Below are 19,256 nucleotides of genomic sequence, written 5' to 3'. Positions count from 1 at the left end.
AAACAAACAAAAAAAACACACACAAAAACATTAGGTGCGTTCACGATGGCAAAGCCAGAGGCAGACGGAGCTAGACGAAGTAGACGGCGCAGCCGTGGGGCGGAGTTATCAGTCTGCCTCCAAGTCGGACAACCCTGTGTTCTCCATGTTGGTGTTTCTCATGACTCCACTGTGGGGGGTGTTTACAGGCCCGTCGTCCGGGGTGGCAATGCCCCCCCCCCCCCCCCCCCCCCCCCCCGCCTCCTTGCCCCCCCTGGCTGTCAGAGGGGTAATTTTGTTTTTCTTATTAAAAACAAAAGAATTCATAATTTCTTTTGTGTGTCACATTGTGTTAATTCATATTCAGTTAACTGAAATGAATACAATTTAAAAAAAAAACTAAATAATTTTAAGTTACATTTTCTCTTCTGTCATGTTAAGCGTGCTGCTGCTGCAAGTGCGACCAGGCATCAAGGGGGGGCAGACTGCCTCGCCCCCTCAGTCCAAAAAATTAATAAATAAAGTTTTCAGTCTATTTTGTGCTTAAAAAACAACAGCAAACTCCACTGGCTTGGTCAAATCAATATGAAGTGTTGTGCTATTCAAAATTCCAAAAAAAAAAAAAAAGTGGAGACTCCAGCTCTACTAAAGGTGAGGGCTGGTTATTTTATCATTTGTTTTATTACTATTTGTGCTTTTTAGCAGTGTGATTAATGATCATATGTTGTTGGACACAGTAGAACAGGCCTCTGATCTGTGGATTCTGTCTTTGTGTTGCTCCGTTACTTTTTCGCCACCCCCCCCCCCCTCCCCTCTCCTCCCCCTCTACACTGGACTGGAGCCGGGACTGGGTGTTTATTTATGCAAATAAAGCGTGTTGCCATCAAACTGATGACGAGTGGGCTCGGGTCCAATCCCCTGCCTAGATGAAACAGAGGGGTGGACCTGGTAGCCGCGGTGAGTTGCTCTCCAGCAGCTCACGCGGCTACCTCTGTGACCGATCTCGTTTGGGTCTCGCGAGTTTTCGATGCCCTACGTAGGTCCTACATATCAGTGACGCCGGGCCACATCTGGGCGGGGCGGCTCAAAAGTCTTAAAGGTCTGCCTCTGGCTTTCTCATGTCGAACGCAGGTGCGTTCGACATGAGGTGCTTTTGAGCCGCCCCGCCCGGATGTGGCCCGGCGTCACTGATACGTAGGACCTACGTAGGGCATCGAAAACTCGCGAGACCCAAACGAGATCGGTCACAGAGGTAGCCGCGTGAGCTGCTGGAGAGCAACTCACCGCGGCTACCAGGTCCACCCCTCTGTTTCATCTAGGCAGGGGATTGGACCCGAGCCCACTCGTCATCAGTTTGATGGCAACACGCTTTATTTGCATAAATAAACACCCAGTCCCGGCTCCAGTCCAGTGTAGAGGGGGAGGAGAGGAGGGGGGGGGGGGGGGGGGGGGGGGGGGGGGGGGCGGCGGCGGGGGGGGGGGGGGGGGGGGGGGGGGGGGGGGGGCGCAAAGGTGGCGAAAAAGTAACGGAGCAACACAAAAACAGAATCCACAGGTCAGAGGCCTGTTCTATTGTGTCCAACAACGTATGATCATTAATCACACTGCTAAAAAGCACAAATAGTAATAAAACAAATGATAAAATAACCAGCTGTCACCTTTAGCAGAGCTGGAGTCTCCACTTTTTTTTTTTTTTGGAATTTTGAATAGCACATCACTTCATATTGATTTGACCAAGCCAGTGGAGTTTGCTGTTGCTTTTTTAAGCATATAATAGACTGAAAACTTTATTTATTAATTTTTTGGACTGAGGGGGCGAGGCAGTCTGCCCCCCTTGACGCCTGGTCCGCAGCAGCACGCACGCTTCACATAACAGAAGCCAAAACGTAACTTAAAATTATTTTGTTTTTTTTAATTTTATTTATTTCAGTTAACTGAATATGAATTAACACAATGTGACACACAAAAGAAATTATGAATTCTTTTGTTTTTAATAAGAAAAACAAAATTACCCCTCTGACAGCCAGGGGGGGGGGGCAAGGAGGCACATGCCACCCCGGACGCCGGGCCTGTAAACACCCCCAACGGTGGGAGTCATGAGAAACACAAACATGGAGAACATAGGGTTGTCCGAGTTGGAGGCAGACTTAGAACTCCGCCCCACGGCTGCGCCGTCTACTTCGTCTAGCTCCGTCTGCCTCTGGCTTTGCCATCGTGAACGCACCTATTGTTTTGGGGCCGTGGTGCTTACGTGGTTACGTTGGAGGCTCTTACGTTTTTACGTTGCAGCTCTGACCCGGAAACAGTTCTCCGTGAGCGTGACGTCAGAGGGCGCTCTCAGCAATGGCGGAGTCAGAGGAGGAGGTGGACGTCCTGGTCCAGAGAGTCGTCAAAGACATCACCAACGCCTTCAAGAGGAACCCCAACATGTGAGTAGAGCCGAGGGCGGCCCGGGAGGACCGCTCGCCGCCGTGTCTCCGGTTCCCAGGCGGCGAGAGCTGCCAGTCCGACTGGAGGCTGAGCCGGGCTCACCGCTGCGGGCTCGGGCTGTCCCCCGGAGCGGGGCGGAGCGGGGCGGGAGGCTGAGCCGGGCTCACCGCTGCGGGCTCGGGCTGTCCCCCGGAGCGGGGCGGAGCGGGGCGGGAGGCTGAGCTGAGCTGGGCTCGGGCTGTCCCCCGGAGCGGAGCGGAGCGGGGCGGGAGGCTGAGCTGGGCTCGGGCTGTCCCCCGGAGCGGAGCGGGAGGCTGACCCGGGCTCACCGCTGCGGGCTCGGGCTGTCCCCCGGAGCGGGGCGGGAGGCTGACCCGGGCTCACCGCTGCGGGCTCGGGCTGTCCCCCGGAGCGGGGCGGGTAGCTGACCCGGGCTCGGGCTGTCCCCCGGAGCGGGGCGGGAGGCTGAGCCGGGCTCGGGCTGTCCCCCGGAGCGGAGCGGAGCGGGGCGGGAGGCTGAGCCGGGCTCGGGCTGTCCCCCGGAGCGGAGCGGAGCGGGGCGGGAGGCTGACCCGGGCTCGGGCTGTCCCCCGGAGCGGGGCGGGTAGCTGAGCCGGGCTCGGGCTGTCCCCCGGAGCGGAGCTGTCTGTCCGGCTCGCTTCTCGGCGGATGTTCGCTCACAGTTTGTCCTCCGGGACGGGGGTCCGTCGTGAGCCTGCCCACCGCTGCAGGAGGTCATTGGGTAAAGTTAGAGTGAACTAATCAATCATAAATATATACTGGTAAACATGACAGAGTTATTATTATTTTAGTGTAATTGTGGCAGCAAGTCACAATAGGAGTAGATTTAAATCTGAAAAGTGCTGACAGGACTTAAAGTTTTCTATTATTTAATATTTCATTACTTTCTTGTATAAAAGTGACTCTTTAAAAAAACAATGTCTACATGTTCAAGTGTTAATAAAGAATTTCTGGAGACAAACGCAAACAATCTAGGTTGTTTCTCTCTGTTATGTCGTTCATGGTGAATGATTGTAAAATCCCCCTCCTCATAATCTGTCTCAGAAATGTGACAGTGGATAAATCCGGCTGTCAGCAGTCCGGCTGCAGAGGGACGTACGGTTTGGCGTTTAAGAACAGTCGTAGTAACAACAAGTAAAAGGAGAATTACAATAATCAGTACAAGATGAAATCAAAGTATGTAAGGTCAATTCCAGATCAGTGATCAGAACAGTCTCTGTTCGTTCTGAGTTTCTGAGGTAACATGGCTATCAGTGCTGCCTGTTTTTCTTATTGAGACAACAGTACAAACAAAATGTCAGAAGGAGTGTTGTTGTAAACGAGGACAGCTTGTTTGTTGACATGAAAATGAGAGCTAAGTCCTCCTCAGGCTGCAGTCTGGATGTCAGACCCCCACCATGAGTTGATTCACCATGATTATCATCTTCCTTTCTACTCAGCTGTTCTCTGATGTCCAGTGGCTCCGGGTGTTGGCGTTCGGGTGTGGCTTCATGGCTATAGAGCGACCATGGAGTGAGAGTTGACCTTCGGTTTCATTTCCCGTCTTTCTCTGGTTTATCTGGGTGGAATGTGGTGCAGCGTTGTACAGTGGGTGGCGTTCCACTGATGCTTCCAGCTGCATGTCGTGTCCTCCACAGCGGTGCTGATCGGCTGCCGTCGCTATAGAAGTGATTTTGTGCGTCTTCCTCCACGCCCTTGCGTGCTGACCGTGGACTAGTGGAGAGGAGAGACTTGCTGCTTGTCTCTTTCCGTGCGTAGCCGTGAAGCGGCAGGTGGACAAACCGCCATCGACTGTGGAGGGATGTGCAGGCAGAATGTGGACGCTGTAGTGAAGCCTGCTGTCGTCGACTGTCTGCTCCGCAGTGATGAGATCGGTGTGATTCCGTGTCCGGAGGCCCGCTACAACCGCAGCCCCATCGTGCTGGTGGAGAACAAGCTGGGGGTGGAGAGCTGGTGCGTCAAGTTCCTGCTGCCGTACGTCCACAACAAGCTGCTGCTGTACCGCCAGCGCAGACACTGGCTGGACAGGGAGGGTAAGACCGTGTCTTCCTCTTCAGGAGAGCCGGCCTGAGACTGACGGTCTGTCTGTGTCCTTCAGCTCTGGTGGACATCACTTCCACTCTGCTGCTGCTCAACCCAGACTTCACCACTGCGTGGAACGTCAGGTACAGTGGAACCCCCAGCATGGAGCTGCTGTCTGTGAACCTGCTGCTGATTGGCTGTCCCCGTTCAGGAAGGAGCTGCTGCAGTGCGGATTCCTGAGCCCAGAGAAAGACCTCTACCTGGGCCAGCTGGCCCTCACCAAGTTCCCCAAGAGCCCTGAGACGTGGATCCACCGGTAAGACTCCTGAATGTTGTAGATCTCTTCTTGTCATCGTCTTATCTGCAGTTTGATCCCTGTTCTTTTGACGCTTCACTCTAGAATTATGCTTAAATGTCAGATTTAATCAGCCTGTGTTTGACATCATTTTGAAGCAGTACCACTCCTGTACAGGAGTTGGCAGCAGTGAGTCCCTGCAGCCCGCCTCTTTTCACAACTCCCATGTTTTCTATCCAGCCTGCCATCTTTCTCTTCTGACAGCCGATTCCTGGATTACATCCTGAATTCACGGCTGCTGGGCCGTGTGTAACGCTGCAGCTGACTGGTGCTGCAGTCATGGGATGAAAAAGAATTCATTTCATTAAAGGGTTATTTTAAATGACGGAGAAATAAATAACTGGTGTTGACTTTGTTTTCATGGCTTTGTTAAAGTTAGGGCAGACGATGTTGTCCAAAAGCTCTTCTTGTCATCCTGAGTGAAATGCTCCTGCCCCCTGGGAGAAGTCGATACATTATGTGGACGGAAAAAGGTGCGGAAAAAATCTGACCACTGTAGCGGCCACAGGACAGTAAAAACTCCGACCAGTCGTAAGGCGCGGACCGCTCTTAAGGAACCAATCAAATCCCTTCGCCGTTCTACCAGCCCCCTGCACTTCAATGGCGTGCGCTGGCCCTGGTTCAGAGCGCGTTGCCTCGGCGCTCTCGGCGCTCGCGGCTTGCGTGAAAAATAGAAGGAAGGGAGCGGCGCGCTGCGCTGCTATGCGCGTTGTGTGCGGCAGTCAGAAAGGTTCATAACATTGGAGGCGATCACAAACTCCGTGCGCGTGGCGCTCCCGCGTCCAGTGTGTTCGCTCCCAACGGGAGCTCCTCCAATGGGGTGGGAGCTGGGCGGAGCCTTGGGAGATGCTACATTCGTGCTGCATGCTAGTTTTCCAAGATCGCCAACCCGAGCTTTAAAGGTGCATTAAGGTGCACTTTTTATGTGAAACAACGGCCCCTGCAGGCCTTGGGCGTAACTGCAGTTTAGTGAAACACTCGTGCCTGTGGCTTGCGTCCATGTCATAGATTGTAAATAAATGGATAGAGCTTTCGTGACGTCCCCCACAGCGTTCCCAACCGCCGTTCTGCAGACTGCAGCCAGTCCAGCAGGACGTCTCCATATTGAACATTTGAAACCGGATGTAATGTGATTGGTCCAGCCCGTCACGTGACCGCATCACGTGGACAGAGGAGGCGCTGGGATAGGGCCATTTATGCAAAATTTTAACTCGAAATTTAAAATCGACAGATGATTTATGTGAAAATCAGAGTCTGGTGAAGCAGCAGGTTCTAGAAACCAGAGACAGAGACCAGAACCTGTCCTGAAACCGGAGCTTTAGATGTTTATTTTCACTCTGAAAATCGGCATTTTTGAATGGGTTCCAATGAGACCGGGGGTCTTTTTGAAACCAGCATCATCGCCCCCTGCTGGAATTTCCCCGGAATTACAGCTTTTTTGCACTTCCGCATTATCTTCATGTTTTATGAGCGGAGGCTGGCGCCCGGTCCATGTGCGTGCACGGAAAAGAGGAACTCCTTCCTCGCTCTTTTAGTAGCACTGAGTAAAATGTAAGTTCCTTCTGCCTGGTGGGGTCTGTGCTGGAGTTGTAATACTGTTACAGTTTCAAAGTGCGCACGGTGTGGACGCAGTTAGGATGTTTCCTCTGTGCTGTGCAGGCGCTGGGTGCTGCAGCAGATCCTGCTCCAGAACTCTGCCCCGGACCGGGGTAAGAGCCTGAACGGCGGCGCCGGCGGGAGCCTGGAGCCGAGTGAGCAGCTGTCCCGGACCCTCCACCAGGAGATGAAGGTGTGCGCCGACGCCGCGGGCCGCTACCCCAGCAACTACAACGCCTGGTCACATCGCATCTGGGTGCTGCAGCACATGGCCAGCGGCAGCAGCAAGGTGGGTTCCACGCTCTCCGTATGGCGCTATGAGCTGCGGTAAGCTGCTGACTGTCTGACGGCAGGCAGGGAGAGGGGTTCACCCAATGACGTATATAAAGCTGGACCGCTGGCTGCTCGGCGGACAGCAGCGGCGCCATGGCAAACCGGCGCTGACTCCCGGTAGTGGCAGAAGCTGTGAGCGCTGTGGAATCCTGGGTAAATACAGACTTCAAGGCTGCTGGTCATCACTGATGGGACAACATGTGTTGTGTTATGGCTCTGACTGTTAGCAGACAGTAAGTCTCTGTCCGAGGCACGTTGTCATGGCAACCACAGCACTGTTTAGCCCTCACAGACAAGAAAAAACAAAGCCTGTTTCTGTGGCAATCACTCATATAATAACAAACACAGAATTAAATTGTGGCCACAAAATAATAAATCGTGCACAAAATTTACTTAATTGTTTCCACGAATTAGTTCTATCATTCATGTACTGAACAGTCCAGTGAAGTTAGCAGCATGTTGACAGATACAGACGTTCGGTCTCAGTAACTCTTTAACAAAACGTCAGTGACACACAAAGGGCGCTGCATCCCGTCGCTGTGAGGGGGGCGACAGGCTACAAGCTCATTTTTATTAAAAGTATCTGTCTATCAAGCATCAGAAACAATACTGATTTCTGTAAGCAGCCGTAGTGCTGCAGAGTTAAGGGACCGTCTACGATTTACAAGACGCTGCAACAGTGAAGACAAATACCACAAAAAAAAAAAAAAAAACGTAATACCACCACTGGGATTCACTGCAGCGTCACCATAATCACCACAACCCTCATTTGTCTCCTATCAGATTTATTGGATATGGCGTTTGTCTTCACTGTTGCAGCGTCTTGTAAGTTGTAGACGGTCCCTGAACCCCACAGCACCACGGCTGCTGATTGAAATCAATGTTTCTGCCAAAACAGAAACAATCCAAAATAAGAAAGTTAGTGTTTTAAACAATTGTTCTCCAATTCAAATGATTCAGTTGGACTTTCACAGCTGCTCAGACCCACAGACCTTGGAGTGGTTGCTCTTTTCCTCACACAAAAATGTCCATAAAAAGTCTCTGGAGGAGCAATTCTTGCAGTTAGAAAACACACATTATTTATGTAATACCTTAAAGCTCGGGTTGGCGATCTGAATGAGATACATTTTTTTAAATACTGGTTAAAATGATCTTTATGACCCGACGGGAAGCAATTCATAGCGTGTTTTTCAAGTAGTTTGGAAAATATCCGCTATCTACAGCAGGAGGAAAACGGGACAAACAGCAACCAATAGTCTTGACGGGACACCTTTTTTTAGACCAATCAAATCCCTTCGCCGTTTGACCTGCCCCCTGCGCGTACATGTCAATGGCGTGCACTGACTCTGGTTCAGTGCACGTAGAAAGACGGAGCGTCGGTGCAGAATGGTGGAGAAGAATGTTTGGGGCTTTACTTACCGGTGAGTGCGCCACAACTTGGCGTAGTGCAAATAAAGAAAAACGAAGAAACGAAGCGCTGAGGACAGGCTACGCCAGGGACGCACTGGACGTCTCCGCTCCCAACGGGAGCTCCTCCAATGGGGTGGGAGCTGGGCGGAGCTGGGCGGAGCTGGGCGGAGCTAGCTAAGCGGAGCCTTGGGGAGATGCTACAGGCTAACGCTAATTTTCCGAGATCGCCAACCCTAGCTTTAACATACACAGAGGTTTTTCAGAGTAAAATGTGAAAATTAAAGTAAGTAGTGTAAAAAAAAAAAAAATGAAGTCAATTTAATCAGAAGAGCTTCATTGAACACAGTGGACACTCATTTCTAGAATAATTAAAACTGGCTGAGTGAAACAGCCAAAGGAAGACAAGAAATGGAAAAAATCAAAGCATGAAACACAGTAATTGCAACAAAAAATAGAAAATTTTATTTCCAGTAAATGAAAAAAGTGCACACTGACATATGGATGCTCTCCTGAGGAGAACCTGCTCAGCTGCAGAAGAACCCTCCAGTGCTGGTCTGGCTCTCCTGGCTGCTGTTCTCAACGGATTTCAAGCATTGTGACTTGATTCCAACACAGAAGTTTACTGCACCTTGGTGAATCACCAACACACCGTCACACACCGTGCTGGATCCCGCTCTGAATCCGCTTCCTGCCACTACCGGAAGTCAGCTGCGATTTGCCGTCTCTCGGGAGGCAGTGAGCGTCTAGTCTACTATATACGTCATTGGGTTCACCTCTGTTGTCTTGCTGCTGCTGCGACACCTTGTGTCACGTGGAGTCATTGAACGCACCACCGTCTGTGAGAGTGAACCTTTGGAAGTAAGACCCTCGTTCTGAGTAGTCGGGGGCTGCTGACGTGGAAACACCTGGGCTGCCTGCGTGACTGCAGAACCACTAGAGAGTGTGTTTGTGTGTGTGTGCGTGCGTGTGTGTGTACACCACTGGGATGAGTATAAATGACACACAAACAAGCTGACGGGCTGCTTTGTATTCATCAGCCTCCAGAGAAAGTTCTCAGCAGCAGACAGGGTGAGACGTTGGAACTGGATCAGCTGAGACCTCCGGAGCAGCCAGTCAGTCCCAGCTCCAGGCTAGCTCTCCAGTGATGCTACATGCTACATGCTAAAGAGCTTCAGGCTAGCTCTCCAGTGATGCTACATGCTAAAGAGCTTCAGGCTAGCTCTCCAGTGATGCTACATGCTACATGCTAAAGAGCTTCAGGCTAGCTCTCCAGTGATGCTACATGCTACATGCTAAAGAGCTTCAGGGCTCACTCTCTAGTGATGCTACATGCTAAAGAGCTTCAGGGCTCAGTCTCCAGTGATGCTACATGCTACATGCTAAAGAGCTTCAGCCTTCTAAAGGACTAGCGGATGTTCTACATAGTTTTGGTTCCATAGACGGGAAACTTTAGAGCTGGGGAGAAAAAGGTTTCGACCATGTGGTCAGAGAGGAGTAGGGCTGGGTGCCGTTTAACGGTGCCTCAGTGGTACCGACCGAAAAACTTCGGTATATACTGGTACCGAACAAGAGACGTGCGTCCGGGGATCAGTTTCGCTTCTTAAAGTGGCAGCGCGTCAATAAACATGCACAGAAACGATGGTCAGTTCTTCTCTTTGACTGAAAAAACGGAGCATCGCATCATTGAACATGTGACCACGTCTTACCGCTCTCACTCTTTCTAACAGCATGGAGAGAGCCTGCAGCCTGCAGCCCTTCTTCCTCTGTGGTGTCTGTGTAAAATAAGATCGAACATGCAAACAGCACACCTAGTGGCAGGAAGTGTAAATGCAGTCATGGCGTCGTCTGTGCGCCGTGAAGGCAGGAACCGAAAACAGTACCGTTCAGGACCCGGTACCGTACGTGAGGTATCGAAAAAGTACTAGTACCCGAGCCCTAGAGAGGAGACTGTAAACTAACAGAGAGGACATGTGCCTGGATCAGGATGGTCTGCAGCCGCTCCATCACAGCGTCAGCGTGGCTGTGGTGGGTGGATGTGGTTTACAGTTGTTCATGCAGCAGTTGTCTGATGCTGGAGGACGTCTCTTGAGAAACCGAGGCTCAAAATTGCATTTCTGAGAATTTCTGCATCCAAAAAGACTGGATTTGTAATGTCCCAGACAAACTGGGTGGGCCGCCACGCCCCGCCCAGCACGCTGCCGTGGGGGCTGGAGGTTCCAGGTCTCCTCAGCTGACGCAGCCAGGCGTGTAGCGTCTCGGCTCTGTTCGGAGATTCACAGGCTGGACGGCTCGGAGACGAGCGCCGCCTTCCACCGCTCCTCCCCTGGTGCTGCACCAGTAGCACGACTGTGGCTGGACTGTCCCACGGAGTCCAGGCTGTGGTCTGTCCCACCAGGCTGTGGTCTGTCCCACGGAGTCCAGGCTGTGGTCTGTCCCACGGAGTCCAGGCTGTGGTCTGTCCCACGGAGTCCAGGCTGTGGTCTGTCCCACGGAGTCCAGGCTGTGGTCTGTCCCACGGAGTCCAGGCTGTGGTCTGTCCCACGGAGTCCAGGCTGTGGTCTGTCCCACGGAGTCCAGGGGTCTTCTCGTAGCTGCGCAGGCCGCCCCCTGGACACGGTCAGAAACCATGTGGTCAGGCGGAGTTTGGACCTGTGAGCTCCTGGTGGAAGAGCCGGTGTGTCTGGAAGCTTCCAGAGCTCCGTTCTGCTGCCTTGATGCTGGACAGGAAAGACTGAGGTGTGCTGAAGCTCGGGGACATCTAAAGCATGCGGGACATGGGTCCTGGAGGACCGGGGTTAAATAGTCCTGGTGGACGGCGCCGAGTGCTGGAGCTGCAGCAGCATCCGGGACCCGGAGCCTGTCTCTGGAGGTGGTTCCAGTAGCCTGGACTCGCCGCCTGCAGATGGAGACGGATCAGGCTGCGCAGCATCGTCCCCGGTAGGCCGGCAGGTGGAGGAGGTGTTCCAGCCTGTCCTTTAAAAAGTGTCATTGGTGCAGCCGCGGCAGTAAATGCAATGAAAGCTGGCGCCCAGACTTAAAGAATTGTCTCACATTGTCTCCAGAGGGAACCGGCCATGCTGTCTGAATGTCGTCCTGGTTTTTTCCCGCAGGTTTTCCACGACGAGCTGACGGCCATGCGGCTCTGGGTGTCCATGCACGTGTCGGACCACAGCGGCTTCCACTACCGCCAGTTCCTGCTCAAGGAGCTGACGGCACAGCTCTGTCCCCCCCAGCAGGGCTGTCCCCCCCTCCAGCAGGGCTGTCCCCCCCAGCAGCAGGGCTGTCCCCCCCAGCAGCAGGGCTGTCCCCCCCTCCAGCAGGGCTGTCCCCCCCTCCAGCAGGGCTGTCCCCCCCTCCAGCAGGGCTGTCCCAGCACTAACGGGGAGGTGTCGGGAGCGGAGACCAGGAGTGGGGAGGAGCGGCAGCTCGGCCTCAGCGCCGTCTTTCAGCTCTTCCACCAGGAGATGGAGCTCTGCTCAGACCTCATCCAGTCCTTCCCCGGACATGAAACGCTCTGGAGTCACAGGTGAGACTGTCCCCATCAGATACTGGTCTGTCTTCAGAGGAGTCCTGCAGCCTGGTCCCCTCGGTCTGTCAGGATGGGTCGGTACGGGTCGTCGCGTATTTCCACTGACTGAAGTTGAGAAAGAACTAGGGGTGTGACGAGACACTCAGCTCAGGAGACGAGACACGATGTTCATGTCACCATCGCAAGACAAGACCTTTAATTAAAGAAAACTAAAATCATAGAATATGTAACTGGAAAAACAACCTTTTTTATTGAAGTGAACAGTACAGGTGCATTTTGTGTGCAGGTCTAAAGAGGAGACGCTCTAAAATCCACAGTGACGTGTCCCCTGGAGACAGATGTCTCTTAGAGGGACGTACTATAGGACTAAATGGAGGACATGAAAGTAAATGGTCAAAAATAGCAGTGGAGACATGAAAGCAGCTGCTCAGTGATTAGAGGAGGGTCTGATCTCTGGTAGCTCAGGAAGACTTTTCTACTGATTATTGAGGAGGGTGTCGATCATTCTGGACAGGACACTTTTTGTTCAAATGTAAATGAAAATGAGTTTTTCTCCCCGCAGTGCTGCTTCTGGTACATGATCTTATTAACTTTTGGAAAAGGCCTGTGTCATATCTGGTAATGGACTTGACTTGTGCCCTGAGACAGCTTTACATTTAAAGGAGAAATCTCGTCATGACTTAATGTCGCGAGATCTCGTCACACCGCGAGAAAGAACCATTCCTAACCGGGACGGCTGTCAGTCACTCCCCCGTTGAGGCGACAGAGCGACAGAGCGGCCGGCAGCGCTGCTGTCAGCTGATCGGGAGTAAGGACGTCAGCGGTCGTTTTCCACGCGCTGGTAGTTTTGGCTGCTGGTTTGAATGCCGGTGCGCCACACAGCACCGCTCCTCAGACAGCGTCCAGACGCTCCTCTGCAGAACAGGACAGCGGGAGTGTGGATGGTCAGGATGACAACGGTCTCCGAGTGACAGCTGAAGACCAGGACCGCTCTCTGGCGCCCGAGTCTCTTGACCAGCCGCCAGTGATTTTTCGCTTTTAACACAGCGATCACAGACGTACTTCCCCTTCTGTCGACAGGCCTTCTCATCCCTGTTGACTGAGTTTACTGGAATGTTTCTCCCTCTGGATGTCTTTGTAGTTCTCCAGACCTGGATTACAAAGATGGGGGTCCTGCTTGATGGCCTCGGAGTCAGTCTTGCAGGCTGGAGTCCATCTTTGTTTGCTGCGCTGTTCTGTTGGTATTGCTCTGCGACTGCCACGTCCATGCCTCGCAGGCACAGGAGTGCTCCGTGGAAGGATCCACGACAGGAGTTGATGGTTTTTACGTCACACAGACCAATGCGGACCGGAGCCTGGACAGGCCTTCAGTGTGTCACACTTCCTTAATGGAACGTCTCAACAGTGCTCTGATGTTGGAACGTAGAACACTTGCAGTTGTTCACTATAGAAGATCAGCTGTTTTTGACAAAACAACATTTGAGTGTTTTGACGAAACCCTGATTAAAGATAAGAACATTTTCCAGACAGTTTGAAGGATCCTAACAGCAGAACGTTTTTCAGCCCAACACTGAGTGGCCCGCCTCAGATCAGTGGCGACAGCTCCTGCATTCGGCGCCGTTAACACACTAGCGTCCGTTAGCATGCTGGCCTCCGTTAGTGACTCGTCTGTAGCCAGCAACAAATGAACATTTATTACCACAAAGTGCCGACAGTCGGTCCTGCTGCGCAGCGGAACCGGGAGCAGGTACCGGATGGTCCAGGTCCTGCCGCTGAGCGGGTCCAGATGTTGTGGAGATTGGTGTCGATAGATACTGACTGTGCTCTTGGTCCCCCAGGCGACACGTGTTCTACCTGTGGCACCAGTGGAGGGCCGAGCGCCACTGCAGCAGCGCCGCCGCCGTGCGGGACGCCGGCCCGGTCAGCGGACAGCGGCGCGGGGGCGAGGCCATGGAGGTGGACCGGGCGTCCGCGGCGGACCCTCACGACAGCAAGCGTCTGAAGAGGGGCGCGGCGCCGCCCGGCCTGCCCACGCTGCCCTCCGAGCACGGCTTCGTCAGCGGCGTCCTGCGCAGCTGCTGCAGCCCCGAGCAGAGACGCTTCGCCGCCGCCTACAGGAAGTGGCTGGACACTGTGGTCCAGGCGCAGTCCTGAGAGACAGACCCCGTCAGGACCGTCTCTTCTCAGCACTCAAGTTGCCTTTAGACACAGATCTGGGCTCAGCTCTCCTCCCTGTAGCGCTGACTTGAATTCCTGATACTTGTAATGCGGTGAGAACTCCAGAACGCCGCGGCGGTCCGTCCTGCTGACGCTCCTGCAGGAGAGGGGGGGCTCTCCTGGAACTTCTGATGTTCCGGAGCTCCATCTGAGCCAGTGCTCCTTCAGAGTGGAAGTCCCGACTGGTCGGTTCAGGTGTCTCAAACCTCAGGTCAAGCTCTCTTTTCTTTATCGTCTTCATGTCTCACTGCGGTCCGTGTCCTGAAGCGGCAGCAGCAGTGGAGGACGAGTGCAGCAGACGCTACACGGTGTCCCATCGTCCTCTGGAGAGGCTCGCACAGCAGCAGGCAGTGAGGAGGCTGTTTCCCTTTGAAAGGCTCAGTTCAGCGAGCCCCAACCTGGATTCAAGACTTGAAGTCAAGAGTGTCCTACATGTGAAAAGAAAATAAACTGCTCAGCTTAGTGGAATCTCTCCAAATGAACAGTTGATGAATCCAGTTTTCTGTGTAACGTACAAACAGCAGCATCAGGAGGTCGAGGTTGAAATGAAAGTTGGGTTTTAGTGTGAGGTGCATCGGCAGACCACTGTCTGGACAGGTCCACTGTCTGGACAGGTCCACTGTCTGGACAGGTCCACTGTCTGGACAGGTCCACTGTCTGGACAGGTCCACTGTCTGGACAGGTCCACTGCTGCCTGCACAAACGCCAGAGCTGGGATTAAACCCTGGAAGAGCGAGGGTTCTGGCTGACGTCATGTTTTTCCTCGGTTCCGGTGAAACCTGGACTTCATTGTTCTGCGCGTCACTGCATTCAGCTGTTTTCTTGCCTTTGGGTCGATATTAGCGTTTTGCAGTAGGTAGGCGGAGCCGTCTGTCCAGGATCCGGGGGTCATGAGGACGTTTCCCGTCGCGCCTCAGTCTTCATGGTGCGGGCGGCAGGGTTTTAAGCACAGCTGGACTCCTTGGTTTCATTGAGGACCGTTATCTCTGGGATTTCCATTCTGAGGGAGTTTCCTGGTTTTTAGCTGGTTTTTTCTCCTTGACCTTTGACCTGCTCGCGGTTGACGTCGCTGCTGGTCAGTCTCGGTGAGCGGTCGGAAGCTTCAGATGAAGCAAGTTGTCCAGAGCTGCCGGGGAGCCTCAGAATAACACAAGCACAGCACTGTGGGTGGAACAGCGCCCCCTTCCTCATGGGCCTGGAATGAACAGCATATAAAGGAGGAGGTGACCAGGATGTAGCTGGAGGCGAGCAGTGGAACAGCCTCTCGCCGCAGGCCTCTCCCACTGGAGTCGCCATGTTCTCCCTGGGTCAGCTTGGCTTTTGGGTGTGGAGAATGTGAATGAATGGGTGAGTGTGAGCCAGTCCTACCAGCAGGCGGCGCCACTCCAAGCACCTTTTGATGTTGTGTTGGGTGAACGTGTTGAAGTGAGACGGAGCAGGAGGGCGCTGTGGCGGTTTGTTCGTCCATCTGTCTGGACGGGAGAGAGTGACGGGGTTTGAAGCGCTTGCCGTGGAAGACGCGCTCTCCTTGTTGACTCTTCTCTGTGGTGGATGCGGTAACACAAAGCCCACTCTGAACCAACACCTGCTCAGACATGGCCACACAAACTGACTTTGGAGAACACCACTCCCGGTTGAATTGTTCTTTTTTTTTTATTATTGATAATAAAACTGAGTAAAAACATGTCAGCGTGAAGCTGCGTTAGAATCTGAGCACTGGAACAGTTTGGGTTCTCCAGTCGTTTAATTCATTCCGTAGTTATGAGCAAAATTAATAAAATTATAAAGGTTTAAGTCAACATAACACCAAACTTTATCCTTTTACTCTTAATGTCTACTTGTGTTTGCACACAGGTCTGCCTGGGTATGGCTGCCACTGGTTCATGTTGACATTGACCTGGTTTTAGGAGAAGCTTTGCGTCTTGTCTGTCCTATAAAGCTTCCTTTAGACGTGACGATCGCTGGAACTCCAGGAGAGATCCGAGGGCCGCTGTCGTCTGTTTACCGCTCACGTTTTGCTTAATGTGCAACAACAGCGACTTAGTTTGTGCTCAGCATCGTTGGTTGTACAGGTGTGTGGTTTTGGTGAGCTGAGGGCGAGAGACGAGTGCCGGCCGGCTGACAGTCCACAGAGATACCTTCAGTCACTCTCCCCAGTATAGCTGAGCCAATGACTTATTTGTAGCACTACATCTGTACAGATATTCAGGAGAAGTTTTAGGTACATTTTTGAAAAGCCGCAGGGTTGACGTGTGGTCTGCCAACAGGCTGAAGCTTCTGAGATCATAGATGCTTTCACATATAACTGTTTTTATGTTTGGCATCGAGGTTTCTGACGGGTTTCAGGCAGTCATATGGCCTCCTGTCACTTTCACTTACTATTTTAAGACATGGAAAAGGTTTCACTCATTCTGGACACAAACCCATCCGCCGCCAACACGAGCAAAACTGACGCTGACTTTGATTGGATAGCATTCATTGCTGCGGCGCTTTGTTTTGGACTACCTTTTCAGCAAGATGTGCGTTTTATGCCTGAGCTCCTTATGGGACGATGGTGCCACTAAAAAGCTGTTGCTGCCTCTGCTGGCCACAGGGGGCAGTGCTGTGTGGACGTCCCCGATGGCGCTACACGTGGCCGGAGTGTGTGTGTGTTGGTGAGCCCCTCACGCCGTCTGGGTGTCGTCGTGTGTGTGTTAGTCTTGAGACGGTATCGCCCACACCGCTGAAACGTTCCTGGCTGGCTCGCCGTTCCAGCCTCCATGTGCTTCCATATAACCTCCACGGCGCTCTACGTCTCTCAGCTGTCACAGTCATGGAGTTAGATGCTTTATCGTTTTTTAATCACTGTGTGTACGATCATAGATAATCTTGGAAGTAGTAGTTGTGAGCCGTGTATTCTTTAGGTTTGTTTTTAAAGAATGGGCGCATATCCAAAGTGGACGCTGGGACGTGTTCATGTGTTCATGTCCTTTGCAGACCGAGGACACAAGCTTTGAATACGAGACTACCTATGCAGAAATGTTTTTTTTTTTTTTAAAGGTTCAGCAAGCTTTTAAAAACAATAATGTAGCTCCTGTGAGTTTCTAATTTATTTCTCTGTTCACTTCGTTTGGGAGGTTGCATCTCTGATGAATAATCCCTGTCATCTCATTAATTTTATATTTATTTATAGAGTAAATGTATTATAGCTTCACTTTCAGTGTTCTGTCATCTGCTTACCAAGAAAATAAAGCTAATTTGTTCTAACATGTTTAGTTTTTTGTTAATAGTTGCTTATGTTGAAGTGACATGAGAGACCTGGCTTTATTTCATTATTCGCTATCCGGCTATGCAGTGGTGAACACTGGCACATCGTGAGTGGACCCTCGTCTACCAGGCAAATCTGCAGTCTGCATGCTTCCTACCACAGTGCAAGAATCCATACTAACTGGGTTTGATTGTGTGGGCTTTGTCCCAAACATGGCTCCTCACAACCGAGTTAGCAGTCTGATCTTTTTGCATTTTTCAACTTTTAAGAAAGTAAAATGCTGAGCATGAGTTAAAAACAATGATCAACACAAAGCCAAACCCAAACAAGAGTGCTGTCACTGCACCCTCCATATCGCACACACGCACACAACACTCACAGGAGGGAACAACACACTAAAGGACACACAAACAGCACAATGTGACTCCAGTCGGTCAGTCTGCTGTGAAGCAGCCTGTCAGGAAGAAACACTGATGAGAGTCCGGTTCAACTGCTGCTCCTCAGCTGCAGCAGACAGCAGGAAGTGAGGCTTCCAGCAAGAGGGCCGGAGGGGGAGGGCCGGAGGGCCGGAGGGGGAGGGCCGGAGGGCCGGAGGGGGAGGGCCGGAGGGCCGGAGGGGGAGGGCCGGAGGGGGAGGGCCGGAGGGGGAGGGCCGGAGGGCCGGAGGGGGAGGGCCGGAGGGGGAGGGCCGGAGGGCCGGAGGGGGAGGGCCGGAGGGGGTGGTCCAGGGGACACGACACCAGGGGACATGACACCAGGGGACATGACACCAGGGGACACGACAGGACACTAGGGGACTGGACACCAGAGGACGCGACAGGACACCAGGGGACAGGACACCAGGGGACACGACAGGACACTAGGGGACTGGACACCAGGGGACAGGACAGGACACCAGGGGACACGACAGGACACTAGGGGACTGGACACCAGAGGACGCGACAGGACACCAGGGGACACGACAGGACACTAGGGGACTGGACACCAGGGGACAGGACAGGACACCAGGGGACACGACAGGACACTAGGGGACTGGACACCAGGGGACAGGACAGGACACCAGGGGACTGGACACCAGAGGACGCAACAGGACACCAGGGGACTGGACACCAGGGGACACGACAGGACACTAGGGGACTGGACACCAGAGGACGCGACAGGACACCAGGGGACAGGACACCAGGGGACACGACAGGACACTAGGGGACTGGACACCAGAGGACGCGACAGGACACCAGGGGACACGACAGGACACTAGGGGACTGGACACCAGGGGACAGGACTGGACACCAGGGGACACGACAGGACACTAGGGGACTGGACACCAGAGGACGCGACAGGACACCAGGGGAATGGACACCAGGGGACACCAGGGGACAGGACAGGACACCAGGGGACACGACAGGACACTAGGGGACTGGACACCAGGGGACTGGACACCAGGGGACACGACAGGACACCAGGGGACTGGACACCAGGGGACTGGACACCAGGGGACTGGACACCAGGGGACACCAGGGGACTGGATAACAGGAGACCAGGGGAGAGGCCAGGTCGGGACACTAGTACCCCTTTCCCACTGCAGCTAGCGGGTCTCACCTCCTGCTGGCGAGCCGCGTCGCTGCGTTTTCCCGCACTGATGGTGTCCCACGATGATGACATCAGCGCGACGGAGCACAACGAAAGTAAACAATGCAGCGGAGCACAGTTGTAGACGAATCTCCTCTTCCCCACGGATCAGGAGGAGCTCTCTGGTCTACGAAATCTCACGCTGTGTCCAGAAATAACTAGCGCGCTAACGTAGCCGCGCTGCGTCGACGCCATCATGTAAGTTCCCGGATGTGTCCCTCTCACTAAAAGCCGATACAAACTGACCCACCGGGTCAATTGCAGGGTTGAACTCCCGGGTAAACCCTTTCCCACTGCCAGGAGGAGCCGATAGTTAGCGGGTTTAAACGGGTTTTCTGGCCAGTGGGAAAGGGGTATAGGAGACGGCCGCTGGCTAACTTCATTTTAATTTCTTTCAGTTTATTCCATTATTGAAGTCTTGAACTTGCAGCTGATGTTTGAACTTTGACCGTCCGTCAGTAAAACATTCTTCTCGACTGATATCAGCA

The 19,256-nt window shown here is 53.0% G+C and overlaps 1 protein-coding gene across 2 annotated transcripts; it reads left to right on the top strand.

The window, feature by feature from the left end:
* Window positions 1-2,289: 2,289 nt before the first annotated feature.
* ptar1 (protein prenyltransferase alpha subunit repeat containing 1) lies at window positions 2,290-17,170 on the top strand. Of its 2 annotated transcripts, XR_003932586.1 has the most exons (8): window positions 2,290-2,408; window positions 4,294-4,463; window positions 4,529-4,595; window positions 4,664-4,768; window positions 6,467-6,692; window positions 11,257-11,672; window positions 13,514-14,489; window positions 14,558-17,168. XR_003932586.1 is itself a non-coding variant. In XM_030105424.1 (7 exons), exons 1-7 carry the CDS (start codon window positions 2,323-2,325, stop codon window positions 13,827-13,829), a joined length of 1,386 nt encoding a protein of 461 aa, XP_029961284.1. In that variant the 5' UTR covers window positions 2,314-2,322; the 3' UTR covers window positions 13,830-17,170. The 2 variants fall into 2 exon arrangements, 1 of the variants encoding a protein (XP_029961284.1); XM_030105424.1 differs by having other exon boundaries at window positions 2,314-2,408; window positions 13,514-17,170.
* The last annotated feature ends 2,086 nt before the right edge of the window (window positions 17,171-19,256 follow it).

This window comes from Salarias fasciatus, chromosome 12, assembly GCF_902148845.1.
Source record: "Salarias fasciatus chromosome 12, fSalaFa1.1, whole genome shotgun sequence".
Taxonomy (NCBI): Eukaryota; Metazoa; Chordata; class Actinopteri; order Blenniiformes; family Blenniidae; genus Salarias; species Salarias fasciatus.
The sequence above is the reverse complement of the archived record's forward strand: the minus strand, read 5'-3'. Positions and strand labels throughout refer to the sequence as shown.

Coding starts and splice junctions, on each gene's coding strand:
- ptar1 (XM_030105424.1), top strand. CDS start 2,323: ATGGCGGAGTCAGAGGAGGAGGTGGACGTCCTGGTCCAGAGAGTCGTC. Junction 2,409..4,293: donor TTCAAGAGGAACCCCAACAT/GTGAGTAGAGCC, acceptor TCTGCTCCGCAG/TGATGAGATCGGTGTGATTC. Junction 11,673..13,513: donor GAAACGCTCTGGAGTCACAG/GTGAGACTGTCC, acceptor TTGGTCCCCCAG/GCGACACGTGTTCTACCTGT.